Below are 20823 nucleotides of genomic sequence, written 5' to 3'. Positions count from 1 at the left end.
ACAAAATGGCAGCACGTTTACCTATACAGGAGCAGTCACCTCAGCAGCTGTCATTGTACGTGGCATGTTTTGGGGTTCTCTGAGAGACATGCTAAAGCTTCATATAAGTGCAGACCATTCGTTCTTTGTCTAAGTAAGAGTTTAATGGGGACGTGCGTTAATCTTTGTGTTCCTTCTCTTTGTCCTTCTTTACCAGAGTCGCAACACCAATCTCAGCATCGAGCTCTTCCTAGTGGCTGACAGAGAGGAGGTAATTTTTTTTCTTTAGAAACTAGAAGAAGAGTATTCAGCTCCACTACCTGGTTCTGCCATTCAGCAGGTCCTGGAAAAACTGTGCTCCAACTCCATGTCCCTCAATCGCCACCCCCTTCACCTTCAAAGATCTCTGCCCTGACAACTGAATGGGTAAATGCATTGCCCAGCTATCCAAACATACAGGTGGGATCAGGTTTGATCCCTGGTCTGAGCTCCCTAACATTGGCTTTAGCACCCCATGGTTAGAGACTTTGTAAGGGCTTTGCTGGTGTGTCGGTGGGGGTTGGGGGGGGGTGTGGTTGGCGGGTAGAAACCAGCCAAGGTTCTCGTTCCAAATCGCAACCCAGTTACTCGACTGCTGAGAAGTGACTGTGTGGACACTGGGGTCAGTCTTAGCTATGAGGACCCTCCCCACCAGATGAGAGAGGTAGCTTACTCTCCAGGTTAGTGACTTGGGTGAGATACTATAGGACTGCCTGGCTCTGTGAACCTACACTCCCCCATTATCAGCATCTTCAGGAGAGGACGGCGGGAGAGTTGGGACAAGAAAGGCCCTACGTTTTACATGTTCACTGAAACTTCGAGAAAGAGCAGACTTGGGAATGACCTAATCATAGGTCCATGATTTACCACGGGAATTGGCAAGGTTAGTCGGAGAATATTAGTCAGCAGGGTGAAGAGTTCAAATAACAGAGAGACACAGGTTTAAAGACTGGAAGGTTAAGAGTAAGGAGCAAGGTTGAATAGAACTTATACAGGTAGAGAGTTTGTGGGAATAAGTTGTCAGGAAGGACAATGAAACGATCAGTTTAACTAGGTTCAAGACAGGGTTTATGGGGCTATTCTCTGGTTTTCTGCTACAGGTAGAGAGTCCTAATTTCTCAAAGTACATTTTGGTTATGTGGGTATGTGTCTGATACTTGGTTATCTAGTTAATGGTTCAGTTAGTAGTGCTCTGAGCCTGAAGGCTCTGGGTTCAAGCCTTACTCCAGGCCTTGCAGGCCACAGAAGGAGCATTCATGTGGCTTAAAGCAGGCTGTTAATCAGCCTGTCAAATTCTTCCAACATGCCACACCATTCTCCAAGGGAGAGGTGAAAAGAGTATAGAGATATACAAGCAGTATATCTGTAAATGGTTGTGCAGGTGTTTCACTACAGGTTGTCGTTGTGTAAGCCCAACAGCAAGGATGGTTCAAAACAAAAACAGAATTACCTGGAAAAACTCAGCAGGTCTGGCAGCATCAGCGGAGAAGAAAAGAGTTGACTTTTCGAGTCCTCATGACCCTTCAACAGAACTAAGTAAAAATAGGAGAGGGGTGAAATATAAGCTGGTTTAAGGTGGGGGGTGGGGGTGGTGGTGGTGGGGTGAGAGAAGTTGGGGGGGGGGCGGGAGTGGGGGTTGTAGGGACAAGCAAGCAGTGATAGGCGCAGATAATCAAAAGATGTCACAGACAAAGGAACCAAGAGGCATTGGGAGCGGTCTCCTCTACATTGGAGAGACCAAACGTAAACTGGGCGACCACTTTGCAGAACACCTGCGGTCTGTCCGCAAGAAAGACCCAAACCTCCCTGTCGCTTGCCATTTTAACACTCCACCCTGCTCTCTTGCCCACATGTCTGTCCTTGGCTTGCTGCATTGTTCCAGTGAAGCCCAACGCAAACTGGAGGAACAGCACCTCATCTTCCGACTAGACACTTTACAGCCTTCCGGACTGAATATTGAATTCAACAACTTTAGATCTTGAACTCCCTCGTCCATCCCCACCCCCTTTCCATTTCTTCCCCCTCCCTTTTGTTTTTTCCAATAATTTATATAGATTTTTCTTTTCCCACCTATTTCCATTATTTTTAAATCTATACCTGTAATGTCCTGTTAGTCTTTCCACCCCACCCCCACTAGAGCTGTACCTTGAGTGTCCTGCCATCCATTCTTAATTAGCACATTTTCTTAGATAATATCACCACCTTCAACACCTCTTTGTTCCTTTGTCTGTGACATCTTTTGATTATCTGCTCCTATCACTGCTTGCTTGTCCCTACAACCAACCCCCCCCCCCCCTTAACTTCTCTCCCCTCACCCACCCCCCACCTTAAACCAGCTTATATTTCACCCCTCTCCTATTTTTACTTAGTTCTGTTGAAGGGTCATGAGGACTCGAAACGTCAACTCTTTTCTTCTCCGCCGATGCTGCCAGACCTGCTGAGTTTTTCCAGGTATTTCTGTTTTTGTTTTGGATTTCCAGCATCCGCAGTAGTTTTTTGTTTTTAGCAGGAATGTTCTTTTGATTTGATTCCAGAGAGAGAGAGAGAGATAACTGTGAGATATGGTGAGAAGTTAGGAATGTGGGAGACTTCGTTGGGCTTGTTGAACTTGTTTGCTGCTAATGAAGAAAGCTGCCACATTTTAAGCCTCACGCTGAGGCAGCCCCTTCAGAGGGGGAGGAGTGTAAAGCGAACAAAATAAAAAAACTGTTTGTTCAGTTTTCACAAGTGCATTAATGACATTCCCTTCGTTAAACAGAGTCTAACCGCTCACTATCATCCTGTTTCTCACAGTTTCTCCAAAACGAAGGGGACCTCAGAAAGACCCGGGAGCGGCTAATCACTCTCGCACATCATGTTAATCAGGTAAGGGAAACAATGCCTTCCTTACTGGGGAGTCCAGGTGAAAGGTCAAAGCCCACGCAGCACCTGACTAAGGATGGAGGAGTACAGTATGGCACAAGATACATCACTCAAAACAGCCAACCTTGGGTTTTAAAAGAATATAGGTTGTAAGGGGAAGGGGGGAGCAGTGGATTTAAGAAGCTGAGGCCCCCGGGAAGGAATGGGTTAGAGTAGGAGACTGGGCCCCAGGTCTTGATTTCTACACACTGAAGGCAGGGAGGATGATAAATGTTTTGGGCTCCCGGGAGCAACAGGCAAAAAATTATAATCAGGGCAGTTCAAAAAAAAAACTGTGTAAAGTTTTTACATTTCCTTTGAGCACTTATTTTTCGTTAGAAAAACAATGCGATGGTTCGTGGAGTATAGGGCAGCAATAGGGCAATCGAACAAGAGTGCAATAAAGCACATTTCACAATGTCTTGTCTCGTACCCAGAAACAAGCCAAGCGCAGCCTCACTTTTTGTAATTACCAAGCACGGCCACTGTGGGTCGCTAGATGCTCAAAGTTTCTCACGACGATCCTCCACTCAGTATCGCCATGGCAACCGGTTAACTCTGTCGTTTGCCGCGTTGGAAAAAAAACCCCCTCAATGAGTCCTCCTATTCCGCAGAAGCAGCGAAGCTTTTGACCGCGGGCTGTGAGTGACTCTGGCGAAGCCGCAACTTATTGCCCACCCCAGATGAGATGTGGGTGGGCCTTTATCCTAGGTCGCTGAAACCCTTGTCGTGACGGCGCCTCTCACGCTGGTGCTTGAGGCAAGAATATCCGCAACGATTTGCTTTTGGAAAGTGCGTTTTTGTCGTCGGAGTCATCGCGGAGCCGAAACGGAGAATGGAGCGAAGGAAGGAGAGTTTGAGAATGAGTGGGAGATTGAGGAAGCTTGTTGGAGGGATGATAGGGCGAGCTTGGAGCCCAGCCCCCTGATGGCTGCGTCGCCGATGATGCAATGAGGGGAGGAAGGCCTGGGTGAGAAATTCTTAAGGCTGATTTACAGGTTCTAATCCCGCTGTTGGGATTCTGTGTGTTTTTCAGATCTACCACAAGGAGTTAAATATCCAGATTTTTCTCGTTGGCATAGAAATCTGGACAACCGAAAACAAGATTACCTCCAGCCAGGATACCTCAAAGGCTCTGCTGAACTTCATGAAATGGCGAAGCAAAGAGCTCGTGCCAAGGAAGCACCATGATAACGCCCAACTTATCAGGTAATCCTGGGCCTGTGCCATTTGTACAATGACCATTTGTGGACTGCTGGCTTTAGACGAGCATCACTGTGTGGGAAACTTTACATTAGACACGTTACGGATCTGAAAGCCCCCACTGTAATGCACAAACAGATCCCAAAGTCTGCAAGATAGCACCCGCGCTCCTCAATCACATAGTGTATACACAGCGCAGAAACAACAGGCGTTTATGCTCCAAATGAGTCTCCTCCCATTCCTTCCATCTCATCTCAGCTTCACATGTGAACATAAGAAATAGGAGCAGGAGTAGGTCAATTGGCCCCCTCGAGCCTGCTCCGCCATTCAGTAAGATCATGGCTGATCTTTCGTAGGATTGCATGGAATATAAAGCATAAACAGGCCATTTGGCCCAACCAGTCCATGCCAGTGTTTATGCTCCACTCGAGCTGCCCCCCGTCTTTTCTCATCTAAATCTATCATCTTAACCCTCTATTCCCTTCTCCCTCTTATAGTTATCCAGCTTCCCCCTTAAATGCATCTATACTATTCCCTGTGGTAACGAGTTCCACATTCTCACCGCTCTTTGGGTAAAGAAGTTTCTTCTGAATTCCCTACTGGATTTCTTGGTGACTCTTATATCGATGGCCTCTAGTTATGCTCTTCCCCACAAGGGGAAACATTATCTTTGATCTTATAACTCAACTTCACTTTTCTACCCCAGCCCTATATCCCTAACTCAACTTCATCTCCCGCAGCCCTCAATAACTTCCCTCACTTAACACCTGTCTCTCTTCTTCTTACATGACTGTGCGATAGGGGGCGAGGGAATGTTACTATGCCTTTTGTATTGACATGGTTCCATGGTAAATAAACTATAGGATGTTTTTGGACCGTATGGTGATGTATCTCCCCAGTGTGCCACCGGGGGGAGATGTCGCTTTGCATTTTTTTATTAAGACAGGCTGGTAGTAGTAGACTTGTGTCTTCAGTACAAGTCCTGTGTCTTTTTTTTATTCATTCACGGGATGTGGGCTTCTCTGGCTGGGCCAGCATTTATTGCCCATCCCTGAGTTGCTCCCTGAGAAGGTGGTGGTGAGCTGCCTCCTTGAACCGCTGCAGTCCATGCGGTGTAGGTACACCCACAGTGCTGTTAGGAAGGGAGTTCCAGTATTTTGACCCAGCGACAGTTAAGAAGGTTCCTGACCAAATGAAGCGTTTTTGGAGATATTAATGTTTCCGATGCTTGTTTATTTAAAGGGGGGTGTCTTGCTGTCAATGCTGCTGTATATCAAACTTTGCCTGCCTTTCACTAAAAAAAAACTTTTCCCTTTATTTATTTATTTCTCCAGCGGTGTGCCTTTCCAAAAGTCGATAGGCCAAGCCTACATGAATGATATGTGCTCGGAGGAGAGAAGTGGAGGTGTTGTCATGGTACGACCTTATTTTGTTTAGGCAAAAAAACTTTTGAATGAAGTGTTGTGGTTCTTTGCGGTGAATGCTGGCCAATGGGGCACCTTGTGTCAGCATTAAGATCTGATTATCGCACAGGCGAGATCATTCATGAATAGGATGAAGTAGGGGTCAGAGAAAGGGTGATATCAGATAAAGCGTGGACCGGATGAAATGTGAATCAGACGCAATCTGAATCCTATGAAGTACGGGTCAGACGCTGAGCAGGGGTGATATCAGACAATGTGTGAAACAGATATAACATGGATCAGATACTGTTCGATGTTACATGAGTTAGACAAAGCATTGGTCCACAGCACCCCAGAAGGAAAAAAAAAACAATTCGGACCAGTACTCTTATTTCCCAGATAAAAGCAAATTACCGCGGATGCTGGAAATCTGAACCAAAAGCAGAAAATGCTGGAAAAACTCAGCAGGTCTGACAGCATCTGTGGAGAGAGGCCTTTTCGCCCGCCCGCCAACCATAAGGTTGGACCGACAGCGAAACATTTTCTTTTAATTACATCTTTAATGGCCTTAACAAGGCGCTTTAATTGTCGGCGGACGCGCTGCCGATTCCAGCCCGCGCCTGTGGCCCGAAATATCGCGCAAGCGCGTGATGACGTCGGGACGCTCGCCTGACATCGTTGCACGCCATTTTACACTCGGTCATGTCGGGCGCGCGCCCGCCCGCCCACCGAGCTAAAAACTCAGCCCTAACGTTGCAAGAGTGCGACACTTCTCGATTCTCACACCTGCAGATCCTGTGACTTCTCCCACTAGGATTGCCAAGTAGAGCAGAATTGCAGCCAGTTTCGCACGACTTGTGTATTCCCGCTTGGAATTGGATTAAGACAATAAAACTCTTTTCATCTAACAGCCGTCGGGGCGGTTGGCCGACTATGACGTGAATTAAAAGACCTGGAGCAATAATTTCATTGGATCGGAGAAGGCTAAAAATAAATTTCATTGAGATTCGTTTAAACAGCGAATAGTTTGAATCAGGTAGTTAGACTGTTTCCTCTGGTTGGGGAACCTGTGGCAAGATCAGTTTAAAATTGTCAGTGAGAAAGGTCTCGCGATTGGTTAAAAGAAATGTATGTGTGCAGAGGCATAGGGGGATAATGAGGCAGAAACAATGACATTCCTGAAGAGATATTTGAAATAGAGGAAGAGAGAGGTTGAAGGGAGAGAGAGAGAGAGAGAGAGGCATTGGATTCGTACAGTCATTTGTGGCACAGGAGGATGCCACTTGGCCCATTGAATCCATGCTGGCTCCCGCCCAGAGCAATGCAGTCAGTCCCACTCTCCCACTCAGTCCCTGTTGCTCTTATTTTCTTCAAGTGCCCTTCCTTTTTGAAGGTTGGTTGCTTCCACTTCCATCGCCCTCATGGGCAGCGTGTTCCAGGTCGTCACCACTCGCTGCATAAAAAAGCTCTTCCTCATATTCCCCCTGCATCTCCCGCCCAAAAATCTGAGCCTCCCAGTCCTTGTACCATCAGCTAACGGAAACAGCTTTTCCTTGTCGACCTTACCTAAACCTGTCAAAATCTTGTACACCTCTATCAAATCTCCCCTCAACTTCCTTTGCTCCAAGGAGAACAATCGCAGCCTTTCCAACCCAACCTAAAGCCCCCACCTCCATCACCATCCCTGGAACCGTTCTACTGAATCTCCTCCGGACTCTCTCAAAGACCTTCATATCTTTCCTAAAGTGCTTTGTAATCCTATCTTATATTCCTCATAGTCCTTCTTAGTTTGCTTTTATCTAGCATGGTACCACTGCTTTCTCTAGCACCGTCCAACACTCTCACTTTATGCACCTTATTTCCCTCTTTTTTTACTTCTTTATGCTGGTGCTCATCCCTCCTGCTAATTTAGTTTAAACCCTCCCCAACCACACTTGTGAATTTGTGTTTGATTGCTCGAGGAAAGAGTGAGCTGAATACTTTGTTTTGTGCTGTAAATCTCAAAGGTTCTGTTGATGAAATCACGGTGTGTGTTAAGATTTGTGCCTTCATACCAAGGCGCAGATGTTGTTTTATGCATCAGGAGGTACCATGCTAATGAATGCTATTTTTTTTTGTTGCATTTGCAGGATACATGGGCTAGTCCCAGAGAGGTGGCTAAATACATCGCTCATGAGATCGGTCACAACCTGGGAATGTATCATGACGCACCCACTTGTCACTGCCCTGTCACCTCTGGGAAGTGCTTACTGGCAACATCGGCTGTGTAAGGACAATTATCATTTCCCTCGTTAATGAGCTTTTATCGATCATTCTAAAAAAAAAAATTAAAGTTCTTTTCTTTGTAACGATTATGTGTAAACCAGTCAGGATGATTTTACCATTGGCTGATAGGCAAAATCTAATACACAGCCTGTTTGTGAATCTCTCCTGCTTTTTGTTTGCAATGTCTTCATTGAGTGCCACTGACTACCAGCCAAAGTTAAAATGATCCCCATCATATGGATAGATATGTGTTCACTTAGCACCTTGCTGAGAAGCCTCAAAGCATTTTATGTGGCGGGGTATCCTTTAAAATGTACTGTTCTTGAATGAGCCCTCCAATCAGCGATGGTTAAAATAGCTCCAAAAGCAGGACTATCACTTGATTGACACATAATGCAATTGTGATGAACATGATGCCTGACACAATTGGCTTCTCTGTGTCTCAACCCAAAAAAAAAACATGAATTGTGAGGAGCCCAAGTGTAAATGGGGTAGGAGGGCCTATGCTCTTGAAGTAGAAAGGCAAAATATTTAAAAACATATATGTCATGTTAGAGTTGAAGGTAGTTCACTTGATTTTTTCTCTCCAAAAGGGGTATGCATCTTAACCCTGAGCAGGGGAAATGCTGAGCTGGACCTGGGTGGGGCCCCATTGGAGACCCTGTAAGTTAAGATTCTATTCCACTCAAATCCCAATGGGGTGGCCTGCACCCAGCAGACAGGGCCTTCCTGCCAACCTGCCACCAGAACGTGGCTTTGCCAGTAATCTGGCAGCCCCTCAGTACTGCACTGGCACATGTCACCTAATGCTGTAAAGTGAAGTCCTACTGGGGGATTAAAACCCAATGAGATGATCATCATCTAAGCCAAACGAACATGCTCAATGGGACCCAGAGGCAATCAGGAAGAACACTGCAACTAACAGCTGACCTGTTCCATAATCACTCACCAAAACCCTGTTTATGTTACTGTGCTAGAAGGTAGGATCATAACATTGTTACAGCACGGAGGGAGGCAATTTAGCCCATCATGTTCCTGCTGGCTCACTGCAAGAGAATGCAGCTAGTCCCACTCCACTTCCCTGCCCTATCCCTACATCCCTCGATTTCCTTTGTGCCCAAAGATCCATGCATCTTGGTCTTGCATGCTCTAGATCCCTTATCCTGAGGCTATGGCTCCTAGTTCTACAACCTCCAGTCAGATGAAACCGTCTCTTCGTGCATGAAGAATGGAACTTGGGTGAGGGGTCACTGTGCTGGTGGATTCAGGCTAAGGGCTCAGTGCTTCCAGGAATGCAAAGGAGCATATTGTGTTTGGGGGTTGGAATGATGACAGCACAGAAGGTCACTGCCTGTGCTGAATCGCTGTAAGAGCCATCCACTTAGGTTCATTCCCCTTCTCTTTCCCTATAGCAAGTTTATTTCTTTGATGAGTTATTATTATCACTATGTGGTTGACTCTTAATTTCTCTCTGAAATGGCCTAGCAAGCCACTCAGTTCATGGGCAACTAGGGATGGGCAACAAATGCTGGCTTTGCCAGTGATGCCCACATCCCGTGAAAGAATAAAAAAAAACTCATTTTAACCTTCTCTGCTCTAAAGAAAACCATCCTGGCTTCTCCAGTCTCTCCAGATAACTGAAGTCCCTGATCCCCGATACTATCCTTTGCACCCCTCCAGGAATGATTAAAAAAAACACGATGGAAGCACATTTGTTGAATGCCTTATTTTTCCCAAAGTATTTTTTATTTCCTTCAAACACGTGCTTTCTTTTGTGCAGGTGGATGATGAATCCAGTGTTCAGCAGCTGCAGTAAAGCATATCTCGAGCAGTTCTTGAAGCATCATAACATCAGCTGTTTAATGAATCAACCAAATTCCTCCATGGTGAGTGAGAATGTCTCAAGTTAGTTCGACAATAGTAAAAGCCCCCACTTGGATAACCACTTTCAACTTATTCGGCAAGGTAGGGAATTGGGAAATGGCTTTTGGGGCTGGATATTCGAGATAGGGGTGAGAGTGGAAGTGGGTAGGCCCGGAATTTCCCAGACTGCCTGCATCGCCTTGCTCCAATCCCTTTCGGAGAAGGCCAAGTCAGGGGTGCAGGCTATCTGCCTGAAAGCAGCAGGTAGCCAATAAAGGTAATTGCATGTCCTATTAAGGCTCCTCTCCTATGTCAGATACAATTTTCCAGGCAGTTGTCAGAACACAGCCTGTGAGAGGAGGCAACCTCCCAGTGCCAGTGCAGTGGGAGAGTCCTCCAATGGGCCTTTTAAATATCCCCCTCCCCTCCGCAGCTGTGGTTTCTAAATGGCGCCAGCTGTGACCACCGGCTGCCAGTGGTGGGGCTGCCCCTTGACAAAAGTACTTTGGCCAGTGTGGACATTTTAATTTTTAAAATTTTAGCGTGTGCTGCTTAAGATGGAGGCAACCTCGTTCTCCTTGAACTGCATTTAGCACACTGTCACTTTCAGTGCTGGAGAGATCATCAGAAATAGGAGCAGGAGTAGGCCATTCGGCCTCTCCAGTCTGCTCTGCCATTCATGAGATCATGGCTGATCTGGTTGGGGCCTTTACCCCACTTTAGTGCCTGTCCACCCATAACCCTTGACTCCCTTGTAGATCAAAAATCTGTCTAACTCAATGTTCAATGACCCTCCACTGCTCGCTGGGAGAGAGAATTCCAAACACTAACAACACTCAGAGAAGAAATTCCTCCACACCGCTGTCATAAATGGGAGACCCCTTATTTTGTAACTGTGTCCCCTAAGTCTAGAATCCCCCCCAACAAGGGGATAGATCCTCTCAGCATCTACCCTGCCAAGCCCCTTCAGAATCTTAGATGCTTAAATAAGATCACCCCTCATTCCTCTAAACTCCAGTGAGTATAGGCCCAACCTACTCAACCTTCCCTCATAAGACAAAACCCTTCATCCCAGGAATCAGCAGAGTGAGCCTTCTCTGATCGGCTTCCAATGCAAGTATACCCCTCCTTAAGTGAGGAGACTAAGCATGTGCAGCCTCACCGATACCCTGTACAGCCGAGGCAAGGCTTCCCTATTTCTATACTCCATCTGCCTTGCGATAAAGGCCAACGTTCCATTAGCCGCCTTAATTCCTTGCTGTACCTGCATGCTACCCTTTGTGACTGAAGGTCAAGGCCAGCAAGATCCCTCTTTAACAGCATTCCGCGGTCTCTTCATTGGAATAATCTGCTTTTCTATTCTTTCCACCAAGTGTCCACCCCATGTTTTCCCACATTATATCCCATATGCCAAATTTTTGACCATTCGCTTAGCTTATCTATTATCCCTTTGCAGACTCTTTGGCCAGGATCTTACATCCCCTCCCGCCCAATGGGATATTCCAGTCCCGCTGAAGTGAATGGAGATTTAAGCGGCTCGGGGCATCCCCCCGGGTGGGGCTGTAAAATCCTGGCCTTTGTATCCTTCTCAAAACTTGCTTTCCTACCTACCTTTGTAACGTCAGCAAATTTGTCTACAATACAGTTGGTCCCTCCATCCAAATCATTAATATAGATTGTCCAGTCCCGCCGCAAGTCAATGGGCTTCTGGCTGGGGTCCCGCCCGCAATGGGGCCGGAAAATCCCATTGCCATAGTTTCCTGCTTTCTGTCTCCTTCCTTTCTTGAATCCATGTCTTACATTTGAGGTTTTCTGATCTGCTGGGGCCATTCCAGAATCTATGGAATTTTGGAAGGTTATAATCACTGCATCCACTATCCCTGCAGCCGCCCCTTGACGCTCCATCCTTGTGGGCCCATCACTTGTTCTAACTGGATGGCCAGCTCACAGAGGGGCCATTACTTGGCATTTAGCCTGAAAATTAAGTCGGAGTTCGGGAAATGACCCTGACGTCGGGGTCCCGACCTCAGGCCGAATATTCAGCCCCGGAGAATTCTGTGTCCAGTTTAACTTCTCCTTGTCTGACCCCTCTTTGCCAGTAAAGCGATTAATGTTATTTTCCTTGGAATGGAAGATTTCCCAACTCCCTCCCTCCCTTCTTCAGATCTGATGTCACGTTTCGGCCTAGCCCTGCCTGTGATCTCTTGTTAAACTTGGACTCCTGCACCGAATGCATCTCTTCTTGAAAATTTGCTTTTAGAAAGGCAACTTTATTGAACGGGAGCAGCGGCAGCTGCGACCCTGGCCCAGGCAGCAGACAATCCTTGCGGCCCCTTCTCAAACTGTTGAACTTCTTTGAACCTTCCTTTCTATCCTCACGCTGCAGTTGATAGTTCTGCCGAGGAGAAAACTCACCATTTTACTCCCCAAGCTTTATTCACCATGACTTGAGGATAAAGGCTGCACTGCTGCAGCCTGTCAGATCATTAAAACTGGAATAACTTGTTTCCTCATCATCCCCGATGAGTCTGCTGCTTACCAGATCCAAAGAAAATCCCAGGTCTAATTGGCCCATTTGGTTAAGATATACACCCAGCACACAATTGTTTCATCTCTTCAACCATTTTTTGCTCCCAATTCATCTTTTCGGAAACGCGTTTGTCCCATCTCACTCTCTCTGCAAACCGCTGCCCTATTACATTTAGAAACACGAGAAACAAATTGATTTAAACACAGAAGGAGGCTATTTCCACCTATCATGTCTGTGCTGGCCTGGAAAGAGCTATCGAGTCTAATCCTACCTTTCAGCTCTTGAGCTGTAGCCCAATAGGTAATGACACCTCATGTGCATATCCAAGTGTTTTTTAAATGTGATGACGGTTCCTGCCTCCATTGCCCTTTCAGACAGTGAGTTCCACACCCCTCCACCCTCTGAGTGAAAAACTTACTTCCCAACTCCCCTCTAACCCATTCAACAGTTACTTTAAATCTATACCCCCTGGTTATTGGCCTTTCTGCTCATGGAAGTAGGACCTTCCTATCCACACTATCTAGGCCCCTCATAATTTCCATTAAATCTCCCCTTAGCTTCCTTTGTTCCAAAGAGGACAATCATAGCCTAACCAATCCTTCTTTATACCTATAATTCTCCATTCCTGGCAACATCTTCATAAATTTCCTCTGTACCCTTCCTAGTGTGATCACATCCTTTCTGCGATGCTGTGAGCAGGCTTTTTACTGGGACCCCAACTGTGGTTCCCCCTGATGTTTTGTACAGTTCTAGCATAATCTCCTTGGTCTTATATTCTAGACCTCAACCAAAAAAAGAAAGTATCATGTGTGCCTTCTTGTCTACCTTATCTACCTGTCCTGTCCTCTTCAAAGATCCGTGGACATCATCTCTAACGACTATTCCTCTATGCTTTTCAATATCCTCCCATGTATTCCCTTGCCTTTTTGTCCTCCCCAAATTCATTACCCCCACTCCTCTGGACTGATCTCCATTTGTCACTTTTCTACCCACCTGACCATGCGCATTGATATCTTCGTGCAGCCTACAGCTTTCTTCCTCACTATCAACCACGTGGCTAATTATTGAATCATCAGCAAACTTCTGTTTCATGCCCACTGCACTTAAGTTTAAATCATGGATATATACCACGAACAACTTCGTGCTGAGCCCTGTGGAACCCCATCGTAAACAGCTTCCTGGTCACATAAACACCCATTGACCGAAATCATTTCCTTCCTGAGCAGTTATGGAAGCTGCTATTAACTCACAAATTATTCATCGTCTTCAAGTCTCTGGCCTGATCATGATTAGCAGTACGGTTCCTGGCATGGCTGATTTACTGGCGGTCTTAGTCCCCTGTATTCAAACTCAGATCTTGAACACTGATTGGTCATTGAGTTACACTTGCCCGAGGTCCTCAACAGGATTTGGTAACATGAATTTCAAAATGAGTTGCCATCAATGACCTCCCACCAAAGCTGTTCCAATTCCTTCTGAAATATCTCTTTGATGAAGTCGTTGAGGCTCATCCATTGACTCTTCGTTAACAGAGGGCTTTGCCAGGCTATGTTCTCCCCCACCCTGATCAGCTGCGGTATCCTGTTTGAGTTCCCCCTCACCAGCCTCAAGGCTGTGTCCCTGGATATGTTATTATTTTCAGGCAGTGTCTGAGCAGTCAGGGTAACTAGCTCTGAAGAAGAGTCATGCGGGCTCGAAACGTTAGCTCTGCCTTTCTCTCCACAGATGCTGTCAGACCTGCTGAGTTTCTCCAGCAATTTTTGTTTTTATTTCAGGTTTCCAGCATCTGCAGTATTTTGCCTTTAACTAGTTTCATTGTTTTGTTTTCTCAGAATATCACGGCCGCATTAGTACATGACGAGACCTCAATGCACTACAAAATTGGTAAGTACGCGTCCTTAAGATCTCAGTAACAAGGGGACAGAGAATGCGATTAATTGCTGGGTAGGGTAAATAAGGGGACACAGTTTCCACTGGCAGGAGAGTTGGTAACCAGAGGACATGGATTTAAGGAATTTGGGAAAGGAACCAGAAGAGCGATACCAATTTACAGCATTTAAAAAAAAAAACTTGATGATCAGGAATGCATTGCTTGTAAAGCCGGTGAAGGTAAGCTGGTTCAATAGTACATGACATCAGGGATATATACTTGATGTTCTTCTATTGCTTACACTCACCATCTAGATCACACACCACCTGGAGGAGGCCATAGCAGGAGTGGAGTGAGGGCAAATGTAAAACTGACAGAAAAGAATGTGTCAGAGTTGGGAAATAGAATATTTTTGTTCACTTTGGCAAAACATGGAAATGATACATTTGTTTTTACAGAAGGGTTGTTGACGTATATTTTACTTGTTTCCGATAATAGGTGCTGCTGCCTCTGTATCCTTGCTCTTCATCATTATTGCTGGACTTGCGATGGTAGCTTTCCAGAAGAAAGGTGATCCAAGCGCCTATCACTCTTTCAAAGGTCTCCCTCAGCAAAGCACTGTCTAATTAAAGGGTTGCCTGCGAGATACAGAGAACTCCTTCATATCTCCTTTTCAAGGAGCTATCTAAAGGTGCCCCCCGCACCCGCCCGTCTCCAGAAAGACATGTTCTCAGGACCAGCCCTATCTTCATTCTTGCCTGATTTGGCTCAGGGAATGGAAAGAAGATAGGCATCATTCACAAGGGGGACAAAGATAAGCTTGCTGCAATCACCTTCTCTACGTTTATTCCCCCGTGATAGGAATATCAAACGGTGTATGATGGGCTCCTGATCTGCTACTGCCGACCTACAAAACCAACCCGCAGGTGTCTAAAGTTTTGTCAAAGACATTTTTCCAGGAAGACGTTGCTGCTTTAAAGCCTCCCAACAAACCGAAGACAGGCAATCTTAAAACCCAGAGTGACCGCACGTAAAACTCACACCGACCTTTTTGGTTAATATTAGTTAGGATGTTCAAATAGAAACCCAGGGTGTATTTCAATCTAAAAATAAAAATACCTGGAAAAACTCAGCATTATGGAGAGCATCTGCGAAGAGGAACACAGTTAACGTTTGAGTCCGTATGACTCTTCAACAGAACTAAGTAAAAATAGAAAAGAGGTGAAATATAAGCTGGTTTAAAGGGGGGGTGGGTAGGGTTTCAATCTTATGGTTTCTCTTTCAGTTACTGTGAAACTTGAATAATCTCTGAAATGTGAAAACTTATTTAAACAGGAATTATCACTGCATTGCAGTCGGACGCACATAGTTGTACATATCCTCTATCATGCATAAATACGCTCATTATTCTTGACTGTTTCCAGCATTTTCTGTGTTTGCTTCAAACTTCCGGCATATGCTGTTCATTGCTCTGTGTTCATAATCTAAAAGCAACACGCACAGAACTAGGATGAAAAACCTCAACTTTGTCGATTGCAGAATAAACCTCATCGATTTCATGTTCTGCTATTGTTAACCTGAATAAATATCGTTGATCTAAAAATTGTTTATGATTTTTCTGACTTGTGTTAGAGTCAGAAACGTCGATCTGCAAAATGTGAAATTTGTCATCTGTGAAATAAAACTTTTTTGTATGTTTGTGAAAGACTTGAGCTTCTTGACGTCCATTTTACTTGTTTCCAATAATAGGCGCTGTTGTCTCTGTATCGTTGCTCTGTATCATTATTCCAGACAAGTTTAGCTTTTCTATTTAAATGTTCGTTCCTGGGATGTGGGGCTCGCTGTTTGTTGATGTGTTATTATTTTAAAAAGGTGTGAGAGAGAAACCAAAAAATGTTAGTCTGATGTGAGGTCATTATTGGAATTTATAATTAAGGACAGGGTGACTGAGTAGACAGAGAAATTTAGCTGATAGACGGAGTCAACATGGATTTTAAAATAATCATTCTCAGGGTGTGGGCATCGCTAGCAGGGCCAGCATTTATTGTCCTTCCCTAATTGCCCTTGTGAAGGTGGTGGTGAGCCACCTTGACCTGCTTCAATCCATGTGGTGAAGATCTGGACGATATTCAGGCCTGAGCTGATTAGTGGCACTTGATATTCAGGCCACACAAGTGCCAGGCAATGACTATTTCCAAAAGAAGATAACCTTTTCCTAATGTGCCTTTAAAGGATATCAGCATGGCATCACTAGAAGGGGAGTGTGTCATGTGATCCAGTCTTAGTTTCACTTTTGCTTCGAGCAGAGCACAGACACACAGTTCTGATGTCTTCCCTATGTATGACTATTCTCCTGCGCCTAGTCTAAATAAATGAACCCACAACGTGTTTACCCAATCTCTTATGAGCGATTGGTGCCTCGTGTCTTGTACATTAAAAAAGCCTAAGGTACGATATCATTATGTTAACACGACAAACCTATCTCCCATTGACATTCAACAGCATTACTGTCACTGAATTCCCCACTATCAACATCCTGGGGGTTACGGTTGACCAGAAACTGAACTGGACTCACCATACAAATACTGTGGCTATACGAGCAGGTCAGAGGATGGGAATTCTGCAGCAAATAACACACATCTTGACTCCCAAAGTCTGTGCACCATCCACAAGGCACAAACAAAGAACGTGATTGAATACTCTCCACTTGCCTGGATGAGTGCGGCTCCAACAACCCTGAAGAAGTCTGATGCATCCAGGACAAAGAAGCCCACTTGACCGAGACCCCATCCGCCACATTAAACGTTCACTCCCTCCACCACCAGCGTACAGCGGCAGCAGCATGTGTCATCTACAAGATGCACTGCAGCAACTTGCCAAGGTTCCTTCAACACCTTCCAAACCCACGACTTCTATCACCTACAAAGACAAGGGCAGCAGACACATGCAGCAGCATTTTCCCGTCGGTGAGCGGGAGGAGTGGGGCCCGCTCGTCGACGCGTAAAATGACACGGGGTGACGTTGGGTGGGCGTCTCAACGTCACCGCGCGTCATTTAGATTTTCAGTTCGGCGGGCGCGCCGAATTGTCAAAGGCCTATTAAGGCCATTTAAAACCTAACAAATTCGATTTAATGAGCTGCACATCCAACTTTAAGGTTGGCGGGGGGGGCAGGCGAAGAGCCCAGGCGGCCTTCGCATTTATCATGAAACCTCATCCACGGGCGGGATGAGGTTTCATGAAAGTGTTTTAAAATCGAATAAAAATTTATACATTTATTCTTTGACGTGTCCAAGCTCATGTGACTGAGGGGACGTGTTTTAAAAGTTTTAAAAACCTTTATTTAAAAGTTTAACACTGAAACAAGTCTCCCTGAGGCCCCGCTGTGCCTCGGGGAGATCTCTGCGCTCTTTCACGCACATGCTCGAAAGAGCACAGGGAACCCCTCAGGGAAGCACCCTCCCTCCCCCCCCCGGCCCGCACAGGGAGCGCTCAGCGCTTCCGGGCGCGTGTCACAATGGGCGGGCCTTAATTGGCCCGCCCATGTAAAATGGCGGTGCGGACCCGATTGGGGGCACCGATCGGGTTCCCACCCACCCCTGCACAACCCCCCCCACAATGGGGGGAGTTTTCCGGCCATGGGCAAGTTGATGGGCAATAATGTCAGTGATGCTAACACCCCAAGAACTAATAAGAAATAAGGCACTGCATCCACAGTGCAGTGCATCTTGTAGATGGTACCCATTGTAGCCATGGTGCAGGGAATGAATGGGGTTTGCTACCATTCCCCCCCATGGGGGAAGTGTCAACCAAAATAACCAACATTTACTAAATGACCCCCAGAGAAGAAATTAACAAGATTTCAGTTTTGGTAACTTTTACTTTAACATGAATCAGGATCAATGTATATTAAGCCTAAATTAACAGGCAAATGATACTTTAAATAATAAGGAAAATTTCACTTTATATAGTCAATACAACAAAGAAAAGTCTTACACAGCCACCTGCGTTTCCCCTCCAGTGGGCAGGATTTCCCCCTCGGCGATTTGGGGGCAGGGCCCGCTCGCCGAGGGGAAAATGACACGGGATGACGTTGGGAGGAACCCCCGAGATCATCCCGCCCCATTTAAATATTCAGGAAGGCGGACAGACAGCGAAATCAGCTGTGCACCCGCCGACCTGTCAATGGCCAATTGAGGCCATTGACAGGATAATTAAGCAATTAAAGGCCTTGCCCGTCCAACCTTAAGGCTGGTGGGCAGGCCAGGAGCCCCAGCGGGCTTCTGATAATACATGAAACCTCATCCACCAGCAGGATGAAGTTTCATGTCTGTTTTAAAAAAACTTTAATAAACTTTATGTGATATTTATTAACATGTCCTATCTCATGTGACATTGTCACATGAGGGGGACAAGTTAATAATTTTTATATTTTTTATGGTTTTGACACTGTCAGTGCTCTCCCTGAGGCAGCACTTAGTCTCGGGGAGCAGTGCGCTCTTTAGTGCACATGTGTGAAAGAGCACACTTTGACAGATGGGAAATCCCTCCCCCATCCCGCACAGCAAGCGCATAGCGCTTCCCATCGAGCAGGCCGCTGGGCGGGCCTTAATTGGCCACCCACTCAAAATGGCGGTGGGCCCGGTTTCGGTGGCGGAGTTCGGCTGCCCTCCCGCCGCCGAGCCGGTGGGGCCCGCCCGCCCATCAAGGGAAAAATTTTGGCCAGTGTTTATGGCACTACACAAGCCACATGGTTCCATAACATGATGTTCTTTATTCATGCAGGGTATGTCAGGAGTCCAATCCGGCAACAGCTTTCACCTCCGAATTTTACGGGTATGATTATCATCAACGAGATGCCTGTCTACGACCTCTCTCTCCCTCAGATCATGACAGTCCTCATGGTGTAGCTTTTTGGAGTTCCTTTTCAATTGACCAACCGTTACACCCTGGTTCATGGTTTCTCTTCTGGAAAAACACCCAGCTCCTTAGTGTCCGAGGGATATTCACACAGCTTTCCATGCTGTAGACCTTTTAAAATCTGCTCATGCATTGCCTCCACAAGCGCCTGTCTCCTTTTCTGGCAACCCAAAATACTGACCACTTTTTGCAGAGAGTGGTTTGCTTCTTCTCCTCACAAATTTCTTTGTGTCCCTCTTTCTGTCTCTGCCTGCTTTCTATTTGTGTCGGCATTTGGGCCTCATTCTTCAGCTCCTCTGCTTGTAGCTCTCCTTTGTGCCTGCAGATCTCCTTTGTGCCTGGCCACATGGCCTCTGCATCATAACTTCCTTCCTGTTGATACAGTTTACAGGTCAAGGGTTGCCAGGTCACATGGACCAGATTTTATTATCCAAGAAAGGTACAACTGATCCCTTTACAACTGATGAAAACTTTTGCAAGTCCTTTTCAAAGGTTCTTAAAAATAATTACAAATTCCATTGACATTTCTAAGAAATTATAAATTTTCCTTACTGTCCTGCTTCTGGGTCAAAAGTCAGACAGGTGCCCGTCAAGTGGTTGTTTTGTCTTGGATTGTGTCAAGCTTCTTGAGTGAAGTGCTTTAGTATCTGAGGAGTTGCGAATGGTACTGCACACTGAAATCATCGGCAAACATCCCCACTTCTGGCCTTATGATGGGAAAAAAAGTCATTGATGAAGCAGCTGAAGATGGTTGGGCCGAGGACAAACCCTGAGGAACTTCTGCAGTGATGTCCTGGGGCTGAGATGACTGACCTCCAACAACCACATCCATCTTCCTTTGTGCTAGGTATGACTCCAACCAGTGGAGTTTTCTCCCTGATTCCCATTGGCTTCACTTTTGCTAGGGCTTCTTGATCCACACTTGGTCAAATGCTCACTCATCTACACTGGGCTCCAGTCTGGAAATGCTTCCATTTTTAAATTCTCATTGATTTTCATGGCCTCACTCTTCTTATTTCTATGCCCTCCTTCAGCCTTCCTATCTCCAAGACCTCTGTGCTTCTCCCAATCCTGTATGTCATCTTACAAATTCCAATTTTCATCACCCTGCCATTGGCAGTCGTGCCTTCGACTGCCTAGGCCTTAGGCTGTTGATTTCCCTCCCTAGGCCACTCCATATTGCGACCTCTCTCTCCTCCTTAAAACCTACCTCATTGACCAAGTTTTTGGTCAGCTGTCCTAATAACACCTTAAGTAGCTTGGTGTCAAAGTTGGCTTGAAGGGTCTTGGGATATTTTGCTTTGTTAAAGAAGCTATGGAAATCAAAGGTGTTGTTGATTTATATAGATAAATGCTCAAAGAGGAAAAATGCACAAAGGCAATAAGGAGATGAGAATGGAGCTGATAGCTCCAAAGCAAATGACACCTGAAATATAGTATAGATTTCATTAATAGCCTTCCTCAGGGCTGATTTGTTTTTTTTGAATTGACCACTTCTCTGCCTTCTGATCCTACAAATTAGCAAAACAGGCAAGAAATCAATGAGACCTTTGATGAAATTGTGGGTGTTGGCATAAGACAGAAATTATGGAGCTCAGTGACCTCTTCAGTTATCTCAGTGCAGAACTTCATGCAACTGGGTATTAGGGAGCATGCTTGCTACAATTTTCCTCCGATTAATATTGTGGGTTGGAAAACTGGGGGGAGACGGTGGCATAGTGGTATTGTTCCAAAGATCCAGGGTAATGCTCTGGGGTGTTAATGATCCAAGCTGAGGTTACCCCTAGACAAGCCTGATCCCAAAGTGGAACCCAGCTTGATAGATCCTAACTTTTATTTGTTTGTTTAGAT

The 20823-nt window shown here is 45.8% G+C and overlaps 1 protein-coding gene across 1 annotated transcript in view; it reads left to right on the top strand.

The window, feature by feature from the left end:
• LOC144692417 (snake venom metalloproteinase BjussuMP-2-like) overlaps positions 1-15724 on the top strand; it is a 41197-nt gene extending 25473 nt beyond the window's left edge. The window contains exons 7-14 of the mRNA XM_078561289.1: positions 197-250; positions 2812-2883; positions 3956-4128; positions 5457-5538; positions 7655-7791; positions 9571-9676; positions 14016-14067; positions 14552-15724. Of these exons, the coding sequence (XP_078417415.1) occupies positions 197-250; positions 2812-2883; positions 3956-4128; positions 5457-5538; positions 7655-7791; positions 9571-9676; positions 14016-14067; positions 14552-14679 (804 nt within the window). The 3' untranslated portion in view covers positions 14680-15724. The remainder of the gene's footprint in view (positions 1-196; positions 251-2811; positions 2884-3955; positions 4129-5456; positions 5539-7654; positions 7792-9570; positions 9677-14015; positions 14068-14551) is intronic.
• Positions 15725-20823: the final 5099 nt, after the last annotated feature.

The sequence above is a fragment of the Cetorhinus maximus genome, chromosome 1 (assembly GCF_964194155.1).
Source record: "Cetorhinus maximus chromosome 1, sCetMax3.hap1.1, whole genome shotgun sequence".
Lineage (NCBI taxonomy): Eukaryota > Metazoa > Chordata > Chondrichthyes > Lamniformes > Cetorhinidae > Cetorhinus > Cetorhinus maximus.
Note: the sequence above shows the minus strand (reverse complement) of the source record. Positions and strands in the feature narration are given on the sequence as shown.